This window comes from Giraffa tippelskirchi, chromosome 13 (genome assembly GCF_054371585.1).
Source record: "Giraffa tippelskirchi isolate mGirTip1 chromosome 13, T2T-mGirTip1v1.2.pri, whole genome shotgun sequence".
Taxonomy (NCBI): Eukaryota; Metazoa; Chordata; class Mammalia; order Artiodactyla; family Giraffidae; genus Giraffa; species Giraffa tippelskirchi.
Genome location: NC_137287.1, coordinates 13,555,660 through 13,575,409, shown reverse-complemented (window position 1 = coordinate 13,575,409; position 19,750 = coordinate 13,555,660). Strand labels below are relative to the sequence as shown.

Below are 19,750 nucleotides of genomic sequence, written 5' to 3'. Positions count from 1 at the left end.
TCCAGGTGTGTCAGGCACTGTGCTGACATAAAGATGAGTTTAAAAAAAAAGATCCCTGCCTTCAAGAATGGTCTACCAAAAAAAGACAAACATCTAAACAAATAAATGCCCCCAAATTATTTCAGATCAATGATGAAAGATTAGAATGGAGCACAAAGGAGAGCATACTTGAGACTATGGTACTATCAGGAGAGATTTCACAGAGGCGTTGCTGTTTGACTGGATCTTAAATGATGGCCAAGATGTGGTCCATGAGGAAGTGTGGAGCCCTGGTACATTGGAACAACTCCAAAGCAGTTTGGTGTGGCAGGAGATCAAGAGAAGGGCTAAAAGGAGCAGGGGTGATTTGGCAGGGGCAAGATCACTGATGGCGTTGAATGGTATCCTAAATGTGCTTTTTTCCATATGGCGTGGGCAGGCACCAAAGAGTTTTAAGAAGGGGAGTGACACAATCAGATTGGAGTTGCAGAAAAATTTCTCTAGCAACATTATAGAGGATGAATAGCAAGACAGAGAAACCAATTAAAAAGGATTGTGAAAGCCCAGCAGTCTGAGGGCTAAATGCTGAGGGTCTGAAATTGGTGTGAAGGGGGAGAGTGGGGAGGAGGTGGTCTTGGGAAAGTACTGAATGAGGCTATTACATTAAAGAGTCGGCGGAGTCAAGTGTGACCCTCTGGTTTCTGACTTGGGTACCTGGGTGATAGCGACGGTGACCTTCACTGAGGTCGTACTGTTTGCATATTGCTTTTTATTGGTTTGTTCTGGGACCTAGGGTAGGGAGTGGATAAGTTGACTGCAGCATCAGCAAGCAGTTCCAGTAGAACATAGATATCAGACGATGGAGTCAACAACTTGTGCCTAGAAAGCGTGGTCAGTGAGGGAGGTGGTCAAGGTGAGAACTCCAGTGTGCTCACCCTGCGGTGTCCGTGCCCCAGCACAGAGCTCTCACACTTTCTCCTTCATGCTTCTCGAGTGCCTCAGTAGCTTCTCCACAAGAACCATAAGTTGAAAGAAAGAGCTAGCAGTTCCATCTATTAAGACATAATTGAAAGAAACATAGCATAACCTAAGGTTGAAACTGTGAACTCTCTCAAGCTACTAGTTGACATGATAACCAGCAGCTACCCAGTATCACTGCTCTTCCTTCCAGAATTTAAAATAGTCTGGTGAGTAGTCTGCATTCACGTTTTGCGAGCCACCACTCTAAGGAAACAATACAGATACCCATCCAAAGGGAAATAGAAATCTCATTTGGATTAGTCCCCATTATGTATTTTTTGGTGCTTCTTTTCGTTTACATTGTTGGTATTGAAGTGTGCAGACCTCATAATTTTCCAGTCACTTCCTATTCTCTGTTCTTACAGTAGTGCCTAGTGTAAGAGATGAAAATACAACTTCTTATGAAGTCGCCACTTCTCACACTTGTTGGAGTGGCTCTTTCTTTTGACTTACAAGCTGGGAAGGGTCACTTGAAACCAGAAAGGTCAGAATCATCAACTGTTTATCATTCCCAATTTTCTCGGGAGATTGCTCTGTTTCTGCTCATAATCCCAGGGCTTCAAAACAGGAGGATAAGCTGCAGATGCATTGCTGTTGTTTTACTGTTAGACCAGAAGACAGCCAGAGGAGAGATCACAATATCATGTCCTTTTACTTTGAAATGATTACAGATTCATGGAGAACTGCAAAAATAGTCCAGAAACTCTCATGTACCTGTTACCTGCTTTTCCCCAGTGATACAAACATCTTTCATGGCTATAGGACATTGTCGCAACCAGGAAACAGACAACAACCAACCAGGAAATAGACATGAATACAATCAGCAAACCCTATTCCGATTTCACTAGTTTTCAACACCTTCATTTGTGTTGTGTGTAGCTCTTTGCCATTTTATCACATGTAGACTCATCTAATCACCATCACAATCAAGTTACAAAACTAGTCTGTTGCCACAAAGATCCTTATACCCCTTTTGAGTCCAGCCTACCCTCCATCCCCAACTACCTGTAAGCTCTGTCAATCACTAACCTGTTTTCTATCTTTATAATTTTATGATCTTGGGAATCACATATAAATAAAATCATGAAAATGTGACTTTTTGAGATCAACATTTTTCACTCATCATAATACCCTTGAGTTCCATGTGACTCATTGCACATGTTAATAGTTTATTCCTTTTTATTGCTGAGTAATATTCCATGGTAAGGACGATGTACCATGGTTTGTTTAACCATTTAACTGTTAAAGGTTTTTCCCTGTTTGGGGCTGTTACCATTTAAGCTGCTTTGAACATTCTTGTACAGGTTTTTGTGTAGACATAAGTTTTTGTTTCTCAGGGCTAAATGCACAGGAATGTAATTTCTAGGTCACGTAGTAAGTGTATGTTGTAGGTTTTCTTAAAAAAAAAAAAAGTCAAACTATTTTATAGACTGGCTGTATATTATTTTACTGGTTTCCCAAGTGGCTCGGTGGTAAAGAATCTGTCTGGTTAGCAGGAGATGCAGGTTCGATCCCTGGGTTGGGAAGATGCCCTGGAGAAGGAAATGATAACCCACTCCAGTACTCTTGCCTGGGAAATCCCGTGGGCAGAGGAGCCTGGCGGGCTAGAGTCCATGAAGTCATAAGATTAGGACACAATTTAGTAACTAAACAACAGCAAAATACTATTTTACATTTCTGCCAGCCATGCATGAAAAATCCAGTTTCTTTGCATCCTAACCAGCACCTAGTATTGTCATTTTTTAGGTTATCTGTTCTAACGGGTTTGTCGTGATCTCATTGGATCTTAATTATTTACATCATGAACATGATTGGTCTGTCTACTTAGATCTTTGATTTTGTTAAAAATCATTTTATAGTTTTTAGCATATAAGTCCTGTACTTTGTTAGATTTATGAAAAGAAAGTGAAAGTTGCTCAGTCGTGTCCGACTTTTTGCAACCCCACGGACTATACAGTCCATGTAATTCTCCAGGCCAGAATACTGGAGTGGGTAGCCTTTCCCTTCTCCAGGGAATCTTCCCAACCCTGGGATCGAACCCAGGTTCTCCACATTGCAGGCAGATTCTTTACCAGCTGAACCACAAGGGAAGCCCAAGAATTCTGGAGTGGGTAGTATATTCCTTCTTCAGCAGATCTTCCCGGCCCAGGAATCAAACTGTGGTCTCCTGCATTGCAGGTGGATTCTTTGCCAAATGAGCTATCAGGGAAGCCCTTAGATTTATACCTAAGTATTTTTCTGTTTTAGAAATTATAAATGGTATTATGTTTTTAATTTCAGTTGCACATGTTCATTGAATTCTGTAGAAATACGATTAATTTTATAACCCTAGCCAATCTGCCTTCTTATCTTCACCTTTCAGAATCTTCTTTTATTTGTTTTATATGTAATATCTAGGGGTTTTAGCTGCAGAAATACGGTTCTCATCTGGAGCCAGAAGTCTTATGACTACACAGTTTTGACATTTATACTTGTTATTTTACTATCTCCCCAGTGGATAGTAATACCAGTACACCTGGCACTATTTGTTATTAGATTATTTCCATGTAACTCATTTTCTTTTCTTATCTTTAAAGTGTCACCCAGTGTGTGTCACCCAGTGTCACCCAGCTGTGTCTGCTGTGTTACTGGAAGATTTTTTTCTGAAACTTGTATGAAAAGATCTTTTTCTAATCCTAATCAGATCCCATCAAATCCCATTTAATAACTAGGCTAGCAATTTACAGATGAATGCCTTTTTAAGGGTGCTAAAAGCAGAGCTATAACCAAAAGACAAACAAAGGAAAGAAATGGAAAAAAAGACAAAAACAAAATCCACAAAACAGATCATTTAGGCTACAAATAATTTAGAGTGGGCACTGACTGTTCAACATCCTCATTGTTTATGCTGCCAACTCCCAGTTTATTATTTCTCTCCTGTAGTTTTGAAACACGTGACATCTTACAGAGTGTGCAAGAGAGAAGCCTAAACATTTATTTGATTTAAATGGCCTTTACAATCAAGTCCTTTCAGCTTCATTTCATGCCCACTCCTGGGGCCTTGACAAGGCACTGCCATATTATTTCCTTCCTCTTATGTGTTTGCCCAACTGAGGTTTCTCTACTGCTAGACCTCCTCTCCTTATCTCACTTCACCTGGTGAACTTCTGCTCTTTAAAACTATAAAACAAACCTTGGGGACCACTTCTTTCAGAGCTGTGTGCACATCTATAAGGCTGTTTTCTCTAAGAAGCCAAGGTTCCTGAACACAAGGACTGTCATTCCCAGTACTTCCTAGAGTACCTGATACATTCTAGGTTCTTAGTGTTTGTTTAGTGAATTAGCAAACTCTACCTTCATCTTCTCTCCTTATTCATCATCTTGCCTTCTGAAATCAGAGATACTGTCCCATCTTCCTTGCTAATTTCGATACCTGTTTCCCTTCTTCCTTATCATTTATTTACTCACTCTGTCATTCAGTGAGTACTTATTCTACCGAGTTTGCTATTTCATGGGTCATCAGTAACCTGCTAGTTTTTAAATCCAGTTGTTTTCCATTTACCATTTTTTTTTTTCCTGCAGCAGGAAATTGATGCCCATTCGTAGTTTTGAAAGTCTCTCCTGCCTACTCTACTGTACTTTTCTGGTTCTAGTAAAGTTGGCTAGTAAAAATAAGAACATTGCCAGAAAGTGCAGCATTTCTTTCTTTACCAATTTCAAAAATTTGAAATTCTCTCTGAGCCAGGAAAGCTCAAAATGTAAGGTGAATCCTTTAAAAAAAAGAAAAAATCTAGAGTGATCCCAAGCACTGATTTAACTGTAAATAGATGACCTTTCAAGATCCTGCATTAAATTTGTAAGATTTTCACAACATGAAATAGCCTCTTGAGAGTCTATTATAATTTGTACCCTGTCCATTCCCAGGATACTCTGTGGTCATTTGCAGGGCAGTGATCTTGTCACTGCCATATGTTCCACTACATGCAAAGCATTTTTTTTTTTAATTCTAGTAGTGGAATTTTTTAAATGGATGATTGCTTTTTAGTATTTTTATAGAACAGTTTTATCATTTAGAAGCAATGTTTAGGCTAAACATAAAGGAGTTTCTGCTATTGATAAGAAGTAGCTTCTTAAAGTAGGTGGAAGAATAGGTGGGTACTTCATAAAGTTGAGTGAATGTCTCTGACTTTGAACAAAGGAAAGATAAAGAAGACTCACATTAAGATCAATACGTCAGCATATGCTAGTTCCAAGGTTGAGCTGGAGAGACACAGAGAGTACTACAATTCCCCACAGGAGATCATTGGCAAGAGGAGGGTCAGCCCGGCTGTGTGCTTTGGAAGGATCAGGAGGGCTCAGCTGGAATAAGCAGGCACAGTCAGCCTTCTGTTTCTGGGTTTCCAGCCTCCCAACTTAAATGTAAATATGATCCTGTCAGTGTGCAAACTAGTAAGACCATGATGAGTCCAATACACTTTGATCATTTTAGTTCAGAAACTGAATTTCTTTGAACATATTGGCAATACCCCATTAGAGTGGATCTCTGCCTGTGAAAACCAAGTGGTGGGTTGTATGCACGGCTTGCAGAATCTACATAGCATTGCTTTAAAACTAATTCTTAATTGTTTAAAAAACAGACTTTATATTTTAGTAGTTTGAGATTTACAGAAAAATTGAGAAGATAGCACAGAGAGCTATTATATACCCTGAATTTGCCTATTATTAACATCATATATTGGTATAGAACACATGTATTACAATCAGTGAACTGATACTGATACATTATTATTAACTGAAGTCCATAGTTTAGATTTTCTTAGGTTTTACCTAATGTCCTTCTGTCCTAGGATCCCATCCAGGATAACACATTACATTTAGTTGTCATGTTTCTTTATGTACCCCTTGGCTATGGCAGTTTCTCAGACTTTCTTTAATTTGATGACTGTGGCAATTTTAAGGAGTACTCATGAGTATTTTGCAGGATGCACCACTACTGAAATGTGTCCAGTGTTTTTCTCATAAGACTTGCATTGTAGGTTTTTAGGAGGAAGATCACAGAAGTAAAGTGCCATTTTCGTCACATCATGTCAAGCTCCCTTGATTTTGACCTTGATCCGCAAGCTGTGGTAGTGTTTGTGAGGTTTCTCCACTGTAAAATTATTCTTGCCTCTCCTTGTCTGTAGGAAAACTATTCTTTCCCCTCTCTCCTTTGAAAGGAAGCCTATATTCAGCCTGTATCAAAGGAGTGAAAGTTAAATATATGCACAAATTATTTGGAATTCTTCTATATAGGTTTGTCTCTTCTTCCTATTTATTAATTTATTCAATCATTTTTATATCACTGTAGACTCATGGGTACTTATTTTATAACTTTGGGTTGTTATCCAATTCAGCTTTATTACTTTTGCCCACATTGTTCTAGCTTTGGCCACTAGGAGTTCTTTTAGTTGGTTCCAGTGTTTCTTTTATCCCCATTAATATGTGTGTGTGTGTGGGGTGGTGTGCAGGGGGGTGGGGTTTGTTCATTTTGATCACTTTCCTTTCTGGTACTTCAGGAAACTTCCAGGCTCATCTTGTATATTTCCTGCCTCATTCCCAGAGTCTGCCATTTTTCTCAGGAGCTGTGGCTCCTTTTCTTGGAGAATGGTGTTAGAAATCAGAAGGTGAAGATGTGCTCATTGTTTGGGGTATTGTTTGTTTTAGGCCCTCTTAGATGACAGAGCAAAGAAGTATATGTGTATATATATGTATACACTAACTTTTGTATATACACATGTAGGAAACTATTTCTATATGTACCTTTTGTATCTGTATTAAGCTGAACGTACTGTTGTTAAACTGTACGTTGAACTGTAAGCTGAACTCTTATTACCATATAACTCATTCTGGGGTCCTCTTCTTGCTTATTTGTAAATTCACACCTCCAAGAGCGAGAATCTAATCCTAGCTCCTATTATGAGTCAGCTATTTACTTAATTGTTCAATTTCAGTATATGTATATGGCAGTAACAGAATTTTTAACCCTAGCATACAACGTTTATATGTGGTTTTTTTGCCTTTAGTCTTACAGGCTCCACTTATTTTCAAAATTACTTAGGTCAGTACCCGTTCCACTCCCTTCCCTTCACTGAAGTTGTTTCACTAATTTGTAAGTTAGTTAGATGCTCTTGTCACAGTCTGAACCTCTTCCTGGTTTCCCCTGACCTCCTAAATGATTTTTTAAACTTAAACCACATACTTTAAGGTTCAGTATTTATGCTATAAAGTCCTATAGGTTTTGAAAAGCGCATATTGTCATGAAAACGTGATTGAATGTTCTTTCTTATGCTTGTTTGTCATCTGTATATCTTTGGATAAGTGGTCAGATCTTTTGCCCATTTTTAAATTTGGCTAGTTGTTTTGTTATTGTTGAATTTTAAGAGTTTTTAAAATGTATTTTTACAAGTCATTTATCAGATATGTTTTGCAAATATTTTCTCCCAGTCTGCATGACTTGACTCTTCATTCTCTTAACTATACGTTTCTCAGAACAAATGCTTCTCATTTTAATAAAGTCCAGCTTATCAATTTTTCTTTTATGGTTCACGTGATCAGCAAATTGAGACAATTTTACTTCCTCCTTTCCAATTTTGATACCTTTTACTTTTTTCTTGTCTGATTGCTCTGCCTAGGACTTCTGGTACTGTACTGAGTAGAGTGGTGAGAATAAGCATCCTTGTTTTGTTCCTGATCTTCGCAGAAGATCTTTCTGCCTTTCGCCATTAATTATAAGCTTGTCTTGTATGGCCTTTAATATGTTGAAATATGTTTCTTCTCTTCCTAATTTTGTAAGAGTTTTTTTCATGAATGAATGTTGAATTTTATCACATGCTTTTTTCTGTGTCTTTTGAGAGGGTCTTACAACTTTCAAACGTACCTTAGACCTAAACATAAAATATAACACTGTGAAATTTCTAGAAGATAACAAAGGGCATTATTCCCTTCCTCCCTTCCTCTCTCTTCTTTTGCATCTTCATTTTTAAAACCACTTGTTATGGCTACTGTAGCCCCCATTTAGCTCAAGCATCCAATGCGACTTGATTCAATCTCAAGAGCCAGATTCTCAAGAGAAGTCTTGCCTATGTATAAAATTGTATCATCAATGAAGAGATAATTTTACTTCTTCATTTCTTATTTGGATACATTTTTTTCTTTTGCTTGCCTAATTGCTCTGTCTAGTACTTTTATATATGTATGCCTGTTGATCTAATAGATGTATTGTGTTGATCAAATTCTTTTTAAAAAAATTAATTATATTTATTTTTAGCTGCGCTGGGTCTTTGTTGTGGCATGTGGGCTTTCTCTAGTTGTGGCAAGCAGTGGCTACTCTCTAGCTGCGGTGCACAGGCTTCTCATTGCGGTGGCTTCTGTTGGGTAGCATGGGCTCTAGGACATGGGCTCAGTAGTGCACAGACTTAGTTGCCATGCAGCATGTGGAATCTTCCTGGACCAAGGGTTGAACCTATGTCCCCTGCATTGGCAGGTGGATTCTTAATTGTTGTATCACCAGGAAAGTCCAAATCCTTTGTTTCTATAGTTGTCTTCTGTTTGGTTGTTCTGTTCACTGTTGAGTATGAGATATTGAAGTCCCCAACTATTACTGTAGAACTGTCTATTCCTCCCTTCAGTTCTGTCAATATCTGCTTCATATATTTTGATGATCTGTGATTAGGTACATAAATGTTTATAATTGTTATATTGTCTTGCTTTTTGACCCTTTTACTGATATATAATGTCTTTGTCTCCTGTAACCTTTTTGATTTGATCTATTTTGTGTGATATTTGTCTATCCACCTCTGCTTCCTTTTGGTTACTATTTGCATGGAATAACATTTTTCATCCTTTGCCTTCCAACCTATTTGTGTCATTGGATATAAAGTAAAGCTCTTGAAAACAGCATATAGTTGGGTTATGGGTTTTTAAATCATTTCTCCAATCTCTTGTTTTTTGATTGGAGAGTTTAATGCATTTACACCTCTGATCAGAAGCAGCAGTTAATGGTCAGAAGACAGATATCCAGTGTTTGAAGGAAAGAGTCCTCAGTGCCTATTCTGTCTCCCACAGGTTGCATGCAGGCTGCTCCAGTAACGTGTCCACAGCTGCCTGCTATGGGTGTGGGGGGCCTGTCTAAACTGAAATTGAATGAAATTAGCTGCAATTTACAGTCCAAACTTTCCCCTCAAAGTTACAAACTTTCAATAGACTTCAGAGTTCCTAAATAGTTATGTCAGACAAGATTCTGCCAGTATAATTTTTGTCTGGGTTGAGAGAAGTATTATTAATGCTTCCTACGCCACCATCTTCCCTGAATCCTGTACTCTTATGTTTTAAAAATTTATACTTAGTTTAATTCTGAAATTAATTGACATTGCTGCACCCCTTCAACATAATACAAGGAGTTACTAGTACTCTTTCCTACAGTTAATGCATATATTGATGAATCCATGTAAATCCTATTTACAGCCTAGTTTTTACTCCTGGGTGTGGTTTCCTTGTTGACGTAAGTGGTAAACTTAGTCTTTTTTCCCTCTGAAACATCTTTATTTCATTTTGCCCTTGCATGAGGTATTTCCTTTCAGCACTTTAAAAAGTGTCATTTTGTTGTCTTCCAGCATAATCTTTCCATTATCTTGTAGCATCTTTCACCATCAGTGAGCTCTCTGGTGTGATTCCTTAGTATCTGCTGATAAACTCAACAACCAGTAACATTTATTAAGGTCACTTTGATTACACTATGCATGCATTAATTCATTGAATCCTTACAAAAATCTTATGAGTCATGCTATTTTTCCTCATATTCCAAAGGAAGAATCTCAGGCTAAGAAAGTACAGATCTTGTCCAAGCACAAATAGGGCGCAGTTAGAATTCAATTCCATATCTTTCAAAATACAAAGCCTACTTTTTAAAAAAATCATTTATTTTTGGCTGCATCTGGTCCTGGTTGCATCACGAATGATCTTCATTGTGGCACACAGGCTCTCCAGTTGTGGCGCGTGGGTTCAGAATTGTATCGTGCAGGCTTAATTGACCCATGGCTTGTGAGATCTTAGTTCCACGATCAGGGATTGAACCCCCATCCCCTGCACTCGAAGGTGGACTCTTAACCCCTGGACCATCTGAGAAGTCCCACAAAGCCTACTTTGGACCACTGTACTATGCTGTCTCTCAAATGCCACAGAGCAGTCAGAAAGAGGAGGGGGAAACGGAAGTGTCCCTGGGAAACAAGTTGTGGATTCCCATCCCCCACTCACCAGGCACCATCTCCTCCAAGATCATCATCACTGAAAAAGTTTTTGCCGAATTTGAGGCCCTGTAGGTAATTAAGCACGGATCACAGAGGCCTCCCTCTTGGATGTATTATAAGCTCACAGTCTGTAAAGGGAGGGGATGAAGAGCTGTCACCTCCCACACCTTCCCCTCTTGGAATAAGAAGGGAACTGTATGTCTCCATTAGGGTTGAGTGCAGTGTTTTCCTAACAAAACCTACTGACTGGATATTTCCTCCTCTGTGTTAACATGTGGAACTCATTCTTATTAGAGGCCCTGAGTGTTCCAGGTAATTACTTTCAGAAGAATGTCAGAGAAAATTGGCAATTTGGTGACTCTCCCTAGAGAACTTAGTGCTACTCCAGCAGAATGGGAGATTAAGATGAAAACTCCAGAAACTGAGTTTCCAGATAAAAATGTTTTAATTGCCCTTGGATAGATCAAGAATTCAGTTGCATTGTAGTTTTACCTCTCAAAACGGTTCCCCAGGCAGCTGTGCCATGGAAATGCTGCTTATCACCAGTAAACTCGGAGGAAGATGGCCCAGCATCTCACTGTGGCAGGCAGTCAGGTCACTGTGAAGTCTGTCTTTGGGATCTTGGCTCCCTCTTACCCAAAGAACAAGCAATGCATTTGTAGCTACAACAGGTGAAAACAGAATTCATACCTCTGGGAAATTCAGAAAGCCTTAAAGTAGCACCCTTTGGTGTATGTTGCAAAATCACTTCTCCCTCTAACTACCCTGGTCTCCCTCTGCTCCTTCCAGTTAACATGTATTAGTACTTCCGAGATCTGAGGTCTGGCAGAGCCCCCCTTTGATCCCTTAAGCAGTGCTTTTCTGGTTGTTTAGTTCCTGAGTGTTACTGTATGTTTGGAGGAGCCAACTAGAAAATAATTGATACTGAAATCACATAAAAGCCCTTCTGAAGAGATGTGAAAATGAAAGTGCTATGTGTGATTCCTATTTTTGTATCATTGTATTTGTTCTCTGTATGTGAACTTTGAGGTGAGTTTATTTGTAATTCTTCATAGATTTGCCTCTTTCCTGACTGTTGGATTTGAAGAACTCTTCAAGCTGGGTGACCTCATGTCCCTGCATACTTAACCTTAAATTTTGTGATTTGAGGTTTCATTCCTCTATTTAGGCAGCTCTGTCTTTCAGCTTTATTTGTGTGCCAGTCATACTAAAATTTACCCTTTTAGCTTCTGCCTTTTGCATGGAACACTTTGACTTTTTCTGAGCTGTTATTCAATGTGATTATTCTCAGATTGTTTTGAGAAGGGGGCACATGTCATGAACTTTTGTCTTAGGACTCTTATGGCTCAATTTAAGAGTGACCTACGGTTATAGACTGAAGGTTTATGTCTCTTGAAAATTCCTGTGTTGAAGTCCTAAGTATGGCCTTATTTGAGATGGAGTCTCTAAGGAAGCAATGAAGGTTAAATGAGGTCATACAGGTGAGGACCTGATCTGATGGGTTGGTGTCCTTATTAGCAGAGACACCGGAGCAGCCCCACCCAGCCCCCTGCTTGTGTACACGTGGAGAAGATGCCGTGTGGAACCTTAGTGAGAAGGGGGCTGTCTGCCGGAACTTTCACCTTAGACTTCTAGCATCCAAAACTATGAAGAAATAAATTTTTATGATTTAGGACACACAGTCTGTGGTATTTTGTTACATAGCCAGGCAAACTAATACACCAACCTTTGTTACATTTACTTGATCTTCTAGTTTGTTTTCTTAGACATTGGCAATCTAAGAAGAGTCGTCAGTTGTCAGATGTTAGGTTATAGTTGTCATATCCTTGCAACTAATTTCTTCCCTTTTAAGACCCGGTTAAGTTTTGTAGTTAGAAGAGACCAGATCTTCAAACTGTAATAGGAGTTAGGAAATCAGTGCAGTAGGTTGCAGCTGGCAGTTTTTTAAATGAAATACATTGCCTATAGTTTTGTGAAAGTCGTATTTCCAGAGTATGTATGTGTGACTGTGTGTACTAGATCAAGATATAAAATGTGTTTCTTACTGTAGGTTGTGGCAAAAAAAGATTTTAAATCTGTTGCTCTAATCTGAGATAATCTTTTAGACGCTCTTAAAATATCCATGGCAGGTGATTATTGTTGGAATTTGAAGGAAAAGGAGGGCCAGGATTGTGGACTCTGAGGGTTCAGAGTTCTGACCTAGAGATCTAAACCCCAAAAGGGAAAGATACAGGGGAGAGGAGAATAAGTTAAGTATATTCATGAAACCAGCAGTCTTAGGAGGGTGGGGATGGATGGGGTTCAGTTCAGTTCAGTTGCTCAGTCGTGTCCGACTCTTTGCGACCCCATGAATTGCAGCACGCCAGGTCTCTCTGTCCATCACCAACTTCCAGAGTCTACCCAAACCCATGTCCATCGAGTCAGTGATGCCATCCAACCATCTCATCCTCTGTCGTCCCCTTCTCCTGCCCCCAATCCTACCCAGCATTAGGGTCTTTTCCAATGAGTCAACTCTTCACATGAGGTGGCCAAAGTATTGGAGTTACAGTTTCAACATCAGTCCTTCCAATGAACACCCAGGATTGATCTCCTTTAGGATGGATTGATTGGATCTCCTTGCAGTCCAAGGGACTCTAAGAGTCTTCTCCAACACCACAGTTCAAAAGCATCAATTCTTTGGCGCTCAGCTTTCTTCACCGTCCAATTCTCACATCCATACATGACCACTGGAAAAACCATAGCCTTGACTAGACGTACTTTTGTTGGCAAAGTAATGTCTCTGCTTTTAAATATGCTATCTAGGTTGGCCATAACCTTCCTTCCAAGGAGTAAGCGTCTTTTAATTTCATGGCTGCAATCACCATCAGCAGTGATTTTGGAGCCCCCAAAAATAAAGTCTGACACTGTTTCCACTGTTTCCCCATCTATTTCCCATGAAGTGATGGGACCAGATGCCATGATCTTAGTTTTCTGAATGTTGAGCTGTAAGCCAACTTTTTCACTCTCCTCTTTCACTTTCATCAAGAGGCTCTTTAGTTCTTCTTCACTTTCTGCCGTAAGGGTGGTGTCATCTGCAAATCTGAGGTTATTGATATTTCTCCCGGCAGTCTTGATTCCAGCTTGTGTGTCTTCCAGCCCAGCGTTTCTCATGATGTACTCTGCATATAAGTTAAATAAGCAGGGTGACAATATACAGCCTTGACATACTCGTTTTCCTAGTTCTAACTGTTGCTTCCTGACCTGCATACAGGTTTCTCAAATGGATGGGGTAAGTGATTACAAAGCTCAGTATAATGTGCTCTTGTTGGATGAGTTCAGGGTACAGTGAGTTTCTGTAGCAGGGGATTGTCATGGTCATCCAGAGGGATTCAGGAAGACTTCCCAGAGCAAAGGACATTTATGAAGAGACTTGTTTGTTTAGTCACTAAGTCATGTCTAACTCTTTTGAGACCCCATGGACTGTAGCCCACCAGTCTCCTCTGTCCGTGGGATTTCCCAGGCAAGAATGCTGGAGTGGGTTGCCATTTCCTTCTACAGGGGATCTTCCCAACCCAGGGATTGATCCCACATCTCCTGCATTGCAGGCAGATTCTTTACCGCTGAGCCACCAGGGAAGCCAACTTGAGTCTTAAGCTGATGATAATTAGATAATTAGAACAGCAGGGGGTCACATGAGGGGGTAGGTATCTCACTGAACAGCCTCCAGTTGGAGATTAGATATTTAGACTGTATGTCCTAGGTAGCACGGCTCCATTCTGGTGTAAACATAGTCGTCTCAGGCAGTCTGCAGAAGCTGGAAGCAGCCAAAACTGGACTCAATCAATCAGCTGGCAGACTGTTGCCGAGTCCTAGAAGCGAGGACCTGCTTTAGGGCAGTGCCAGGATGTGGCTGTGGAAATGCAGCGAAAGAAGAATCAATGAGGCCTGACCATGTTTGGGGTGTAAGAGGCCAGGGAAGGGAGGGGCACCTTTGACTCCTTTTGAAGTTCAGCACCCAGGGAGAACAGTCATTACTTTCCTAGCAGTAGAGAACATTCAAGAGCAGTCAGCCTTGGGAGGGAAAGTGATGGGGAAATGTGGATCTTACATCTTGAGTTGTAGAATTCATAGAGCTCTTAGGGCAGTTTTTCAAGGCATGGTGTTACTAGAAGAACATTTCTCATGATTCATAGGTAAAGTTTTCCATTTGTTTGGCTTTTTTTTTTTTTTTTTTCCCTTTAGAAAGCTCCCAACTCTTGGGTAAAATATTAGATGTTATTTAAATTCAGCAGATTTTATTATTCTAAATCCAGGAATCTATATATTTTCAATATTTTTCTCAGCTAGAACATGAAATTGTTACTTACCTTGACTCATAATCAGGTTTTTAAAAAAGATAGTGGCAAAACAAGGATTTGTCTGTTTATAAATCAGGTATCAATGTATTATACATTTACATGATGAAATACCAAGTGGTTGCTTTGAATTAAAAGCCTTCACAATTCAATTTGTACTTCCTTCAGAGCCTCCTCAACCCACTCTGTTTTCTTTGTTCGTGGTCATTATTCTACAGTGACTTTTGAGAAGCAGTTTCTTAAAAGAATACAAGTTGGATTATCCCTCTTTATTGAATTGAAATTCTTAACTAGGATTTCTGTTTATAAGCTGTGGTATCCATGTTAGGCGAAAAAGGCTATTTGGATTCATTAAGGTAGTGTTTTGGAATTGGAGTCGTTGAGGAAAGCTTCCCTAACAACTCAAGCAAGATTTACTAACAACCATGAAAATTCATACGAGGGAAAAAGTGGCAACAAGAGGAATTTGAATTACACATAATAATGCCAAAAAACTTCATTAATCTTCTTTCAGTGATACTGCTCAAGATAAACTTAACTTTCAGTTCTGGGATGTATTCTTTATTCAGCAATTGGGTCTTCCAGGCCCAGCACGGCAGTGGTCCTAAGGAAAAAGAAACTCCCCTTTGACAGTTTATAGAACATTCTGCTTTGATATGGAACCGTGTCTGGAGCATGAAAGAATTTTCTTTAACATGATAAGGAGAAAAGATCAGGCTCATTTTTGATGTTCCGATAACTTACTTGACAGTCTTTACAGCTATTTTCAGTTCTGACCTGACTCCTTTTTTTCTTGCTAGTTTAAGATTGGCAGAGAATGGTGGACGTGGATCGATTACAGCCGCTTCCAGGAGCTCATTCAGGAATATGAAGATAGTGGTGGATTAAAAACTTTCAGCGCAAAGGATTATATGGCCAAAACGCCTCACTGGGCCTTATTTGGTGCCAATGAAAGAGGCTTTGATCCCAAGGATACCAGATATCAGAGAAAGAACAAATCAAAGGATATTTCTGGATGTTGAGATTGTCTGAATTTAGAATACCAAAGGACACGAACTGATGGCTGCAGAAGGTTCTCAGACTCCACTGTGATTTTGTTCCAAGGACAAGTTACACAAATAATATTTCACATAGAGAAGGGTGTGAGGAAGAACACGGGGATACAAGTCATGTCCCAGGGCTCAGGAGAGAGCAGCCACACTGGAGTGCCTGGGACTTGGCCTTGCCGTCTCTTTCCAGAACTCAGTCCCTTTTCTGAATTTACTTCTGAAAGAAAATCATCTTGAGGGGGAAGTCCATAAGCATGATTAGTTTTGAATTACAATTAGGAAGACTCCCTGGAATGCCCTCCATGGGAATGTTGTACATCGTGAATTTCTCTTTCTCTTCCCTCATCGTGGGCTATTGGTCTTCTGTCGATTGTACTACCTTGAGGTCCACATATCTGCTCACCGTAAGAACTCCATCCCTTTCTTACGTCTGAAGATAACACCTCCTGAAAGTAATTTAAATTGTCATCATTCTCAATTATTTTAAATACCACATAGATTTCTTCAAATTTTTGCTTAGTTCCAACCCTTTAGAAATTGAATCAGATCTAAAACTGTACTAGATTTCATTGTTCCCATACAAATTGCCATAGAAGGTAGCATGTGAGCTAGAGTAAAATCTTCTGTGAGAGGAATTGTCATATGATGTCACTGAATAATTAGTCTCACACACTGTGAAGCAGTGAGTACAATTTGCTTCTGCTTTGAAAAGTCAGCATGTAAACTCTGATCACTACACTTCTAGCAGGTTTTCATCTTCTTTCACTCTTGTGCCCTAGCTACTTTCTGCCGTGTGTTTTTCAAGGCTCAGTTTTTTTTCTAGTTGAAAACATCACTAAATACTCAGTAATTTTTTACAAATATTAATTATTTAAAAAATTCCTTTATCTAAAAATCTAATAAATATTTTTTGTAAAGACTTGAATCACACATTTTCTTTTGAGAGCTTATTTTAAAGATGCTTCTAGTCCTGTGTCTCTAAGCCCCATCAGACACCCCCGCCCCCCGCCCATATATTCTTCCTGTATTCTCTGCTGAAGTTCATGATGATATAATCTACCTACTCATTTAGTTGAAAACCGGGCACTGTATTTATATCTGACTGATAGAGTCAAAACATGTCTCTCTGTTGTGCCATATGGTGAAATCTGATGTTCTTCTTCAGCCCACCACATCTTCACATCCCATGTTCTGTTAACTCCTGAGAATTAACTCCAGAGTGATCCAGGCCAGTGAGGCAAGATCTCAGTGAAGCTCGGATGTGTTATTGGTCATTGAACAGAGATGGAAAATCACCATAAAGTAGAACAGTGCTATATGGTAAGAGCTCATGCTATGGAGCACACAGCCATTGGAAACACTTCAGGGGCTGCTGTCAGGAGCAGGGCAGGTGGCAGTGCCTATTTGACTTTGGACTGTCCCTCAGCCTCCTTTTCAACCGGGCACCTCTGCTTTTATTTTTCTTGCATTGAGGTTCTGCTCACAGTTTAATTTGAACAAAAATATTATGTTGCTTGAGAGAAAAAAAAAAATAACCAACCTTTCGCCTCTCGAATGAACCCTCCTGATGCCATTAGCTTTAAGTACATAAATGAGCAGTTTTTCTCCCCCTGCCATCCAGAAAGTGTTTGCTTTATATTTTTTAAAAATAGCATGGCATATTAATCCTGGTTCACAGACACAGCAGAGAAATTTAAATGCCTAGGGGAAAAAAAATACAGTAGAACCCATGTGAAAAAAATTCAGTGTTTGCTGAACACTATTCAAGTAGAAGAGATGGGAAGGTTGAATGTTCTTAGAAGGTGAGCTGCTTAGAAAATAGCATTCTAGATGTCCAGTGGAAGTTCTCGTTGGAGTTTGAGCCAATGATTCCCACATTCTGCTGAAAAAAACAGCCAGGTAAAAGTAGTTACAAAATTCTAGAAAAATCATTATTCAAGGAAAATCCCTTTACAAGATATTAGATCATGTTGTCTAAAATAACTAAAAAAACATGAAACAGATCAACTCCCAAAATGACAGAGTAAGAACCTCAGTGAACTCACTCTCCCTCTAAAACAGTGAAAATATGGGCAAAAAAACTAAAACCAGTGAACGTGCACGCTTAGTCACTCAGTCATGTCCAACTCTGTGTGACCCCAAGGGCTAGCCCGCCAGGCTCCTCTGTCCATGGGATTTTCCAGGCAAGAATTGCTGGAGTGGGTTGCCATTTCCTCCTCCAGGGACTCTTTCTGACCCAGGGATCAAACCTGTGTTTCCTGCAGTGGCAGGTGGATTCTTTACCACTGTACCACCTGGGAAGCCCACAAACTGTAGGACTCTTGACAGTTTAACCAAAGCTTCACCATGAGCTGAAAATTATCTATTAAAAGAAACTACTGAACCTCAATGAAAATTAACAGTTTACTTCTCATCAGAGAGCATAGAGGCCAGAAGACAGTGGGATGATGTCTTCAAAGAGCTGGAAGAAAAGACTTCTACCGAAAATTCTATATCTAGCTAAGTTTTCCTTCAAAATTAAAGAAGAAATAAGACATTTCCAGAGAAGCACGAAGTAAGAATTCATCACCAGCAGACCTGCCTACAAGGAAGAGTCCTCAGGCCTTAACGAAACTACGTTAGCTACTAACTTGAAACCACGCAAAGAAATAAAGAACATTGGTGGAAGTACCTCTGTAAGTTTTATAAAAGACAATATAAGTGTATTTTTGTTTGTAACTCTCCTTTTTTTTTTTTTTTTAGGACAACTATGTAAAGCAATATTTATAAAAACTGTGTTAATGGACTTAGAATGTATAAAGATGTAATTTGTATGATAGTCATAGCACAAAAGGAGTGGGGGGGGCAAGGTATATTGGAGCAAGTCTTGACTACCCACTGTTGAAATTGAGTATGTTTCCAAAGTGGATTGTTTTAAGATGCTAATTGTAATCTCTAGAATGGCCACTAAGAATAAATTTTAAAAATTACAGTGAAAAAAAATTTTTGCTTCCAGTTTCAATGTGTGGATTTTTAACCCTCACACCAAACAATTTTCCAGTACCAGCTTCAGCTTAAGCCTTACATTGTCTGCCTGGAGGTAGCATCAGATCCCACAGGTTAAGTGCTCAGCCCCCCAGCTTCAGATGCCAGTCACAAGTCCGCTTTGTCACCTGTGCTCTGATCAGCTGGAAGCACAGGTATAAACTGGAGGTTCCCTTGGGTTTGATTAATGTGCTAGAGCAGCTCACAGAATTCAGAGCAGCATTTTACTTACTAGATTACTGGTTTATTATAAAAGGATATAACTCAAAAACAGCCAGATGGAAGAGATACACCAGGCAAGTTATGTGGGAAGGAACACAGGGCTTCCGTGCCTTCTGCAGTCACACCACTCTCCCCAAATCTCCATTTGAACACCAATCTGGAAGCTCTCCAAACCCAGTTATTTTGGGGTTTTATATAGAGGTTTTATTACCTTGGCATGGTTGATTACATCATTGGCCATTGGTGATTGACCTTAATCTCCAGCCCTTCTCCCCTCTCTGGAGGTCCAGGCATGATTCTGAAAGTTCCCAACCCTCTAATCACTTGGTGGGTTGCCCTAGCAATGAGCCCCCTTCCTTAGCTACCTAAGGGCTTTCCAAAGGTCACCTCATTAATAGAACGAAAGACTCCCTTTGTTGTTATTGCTCTCATCACTTAGAACATTCCCGGGTGTTTTAGGAGCTCAATGCTAGGAACTAGGATGAAGACCAAATATATATTTCTTATTATAAGTTACAGTATCACAAAGAAGAGAGTTTAAAAGGTATACTAGAAAATACCTGTTTAGCACAAAAGAAGACAGCAATAGGAATAAAACAACAAAGATCTAAGACATTCAAAAAACAAATAGCAAAAATGCCAGGCATAAATCTTACCTTATTGGGAAGTATATTATGTAAGTAGGTTAAATACCCTAATCAAAAGAGGCAGAATGTATTTTTCTTCTAAATCCAATTATGTTCTGTCTACAATAGACACATTTTAGATTCAAAGACTAAAGGAATCAAGACAGATATACCATGGAGGCAGTGACCAAAAGAGAGCTGGAGTGACTGTACTAATATAAAAAACATAGGCT

General features: G+C 39.5%; 2 protein-coding genes across 12 annotated transcripts in view; both read left to right on the top strand.

Annotated features, from left to right (window-relative positions):
* The window catches only part of LOC145532619 (S-adenosyl-L-methionine-dependent tRNA 4-demethylwyosine synthase TYW1), a 147,647-nt gene extending 129,020 nt beyond the window's left edge, over positions 1–18,627 (top strand). For all 10 annotated transcript variants that reach the window (XM_081558074.1, XM_081558065.1, XM_081558068.1 and 7 more), the window contains one exon: positions 15,397–18,627. In XM_081558074.1, the coding sequence (XP_081414200.1) occupies positions 15,397–15,618 (222 nt within the window). In that variant the 3' untranslated portion in view covers positions 15,619–18,627. The remainder of the gene's footprint in view (positions 1–15,396) is intronic.
* The window catches only part of CALN1 (calneuron 1), a 693,518-nt gene that overhangs the window by 103,067 nt on the left and 570,701 nt on the right, over positions 1–19,750 (top strand). The gene's annotated exons all lie outside the window — the stretch shown is intronic.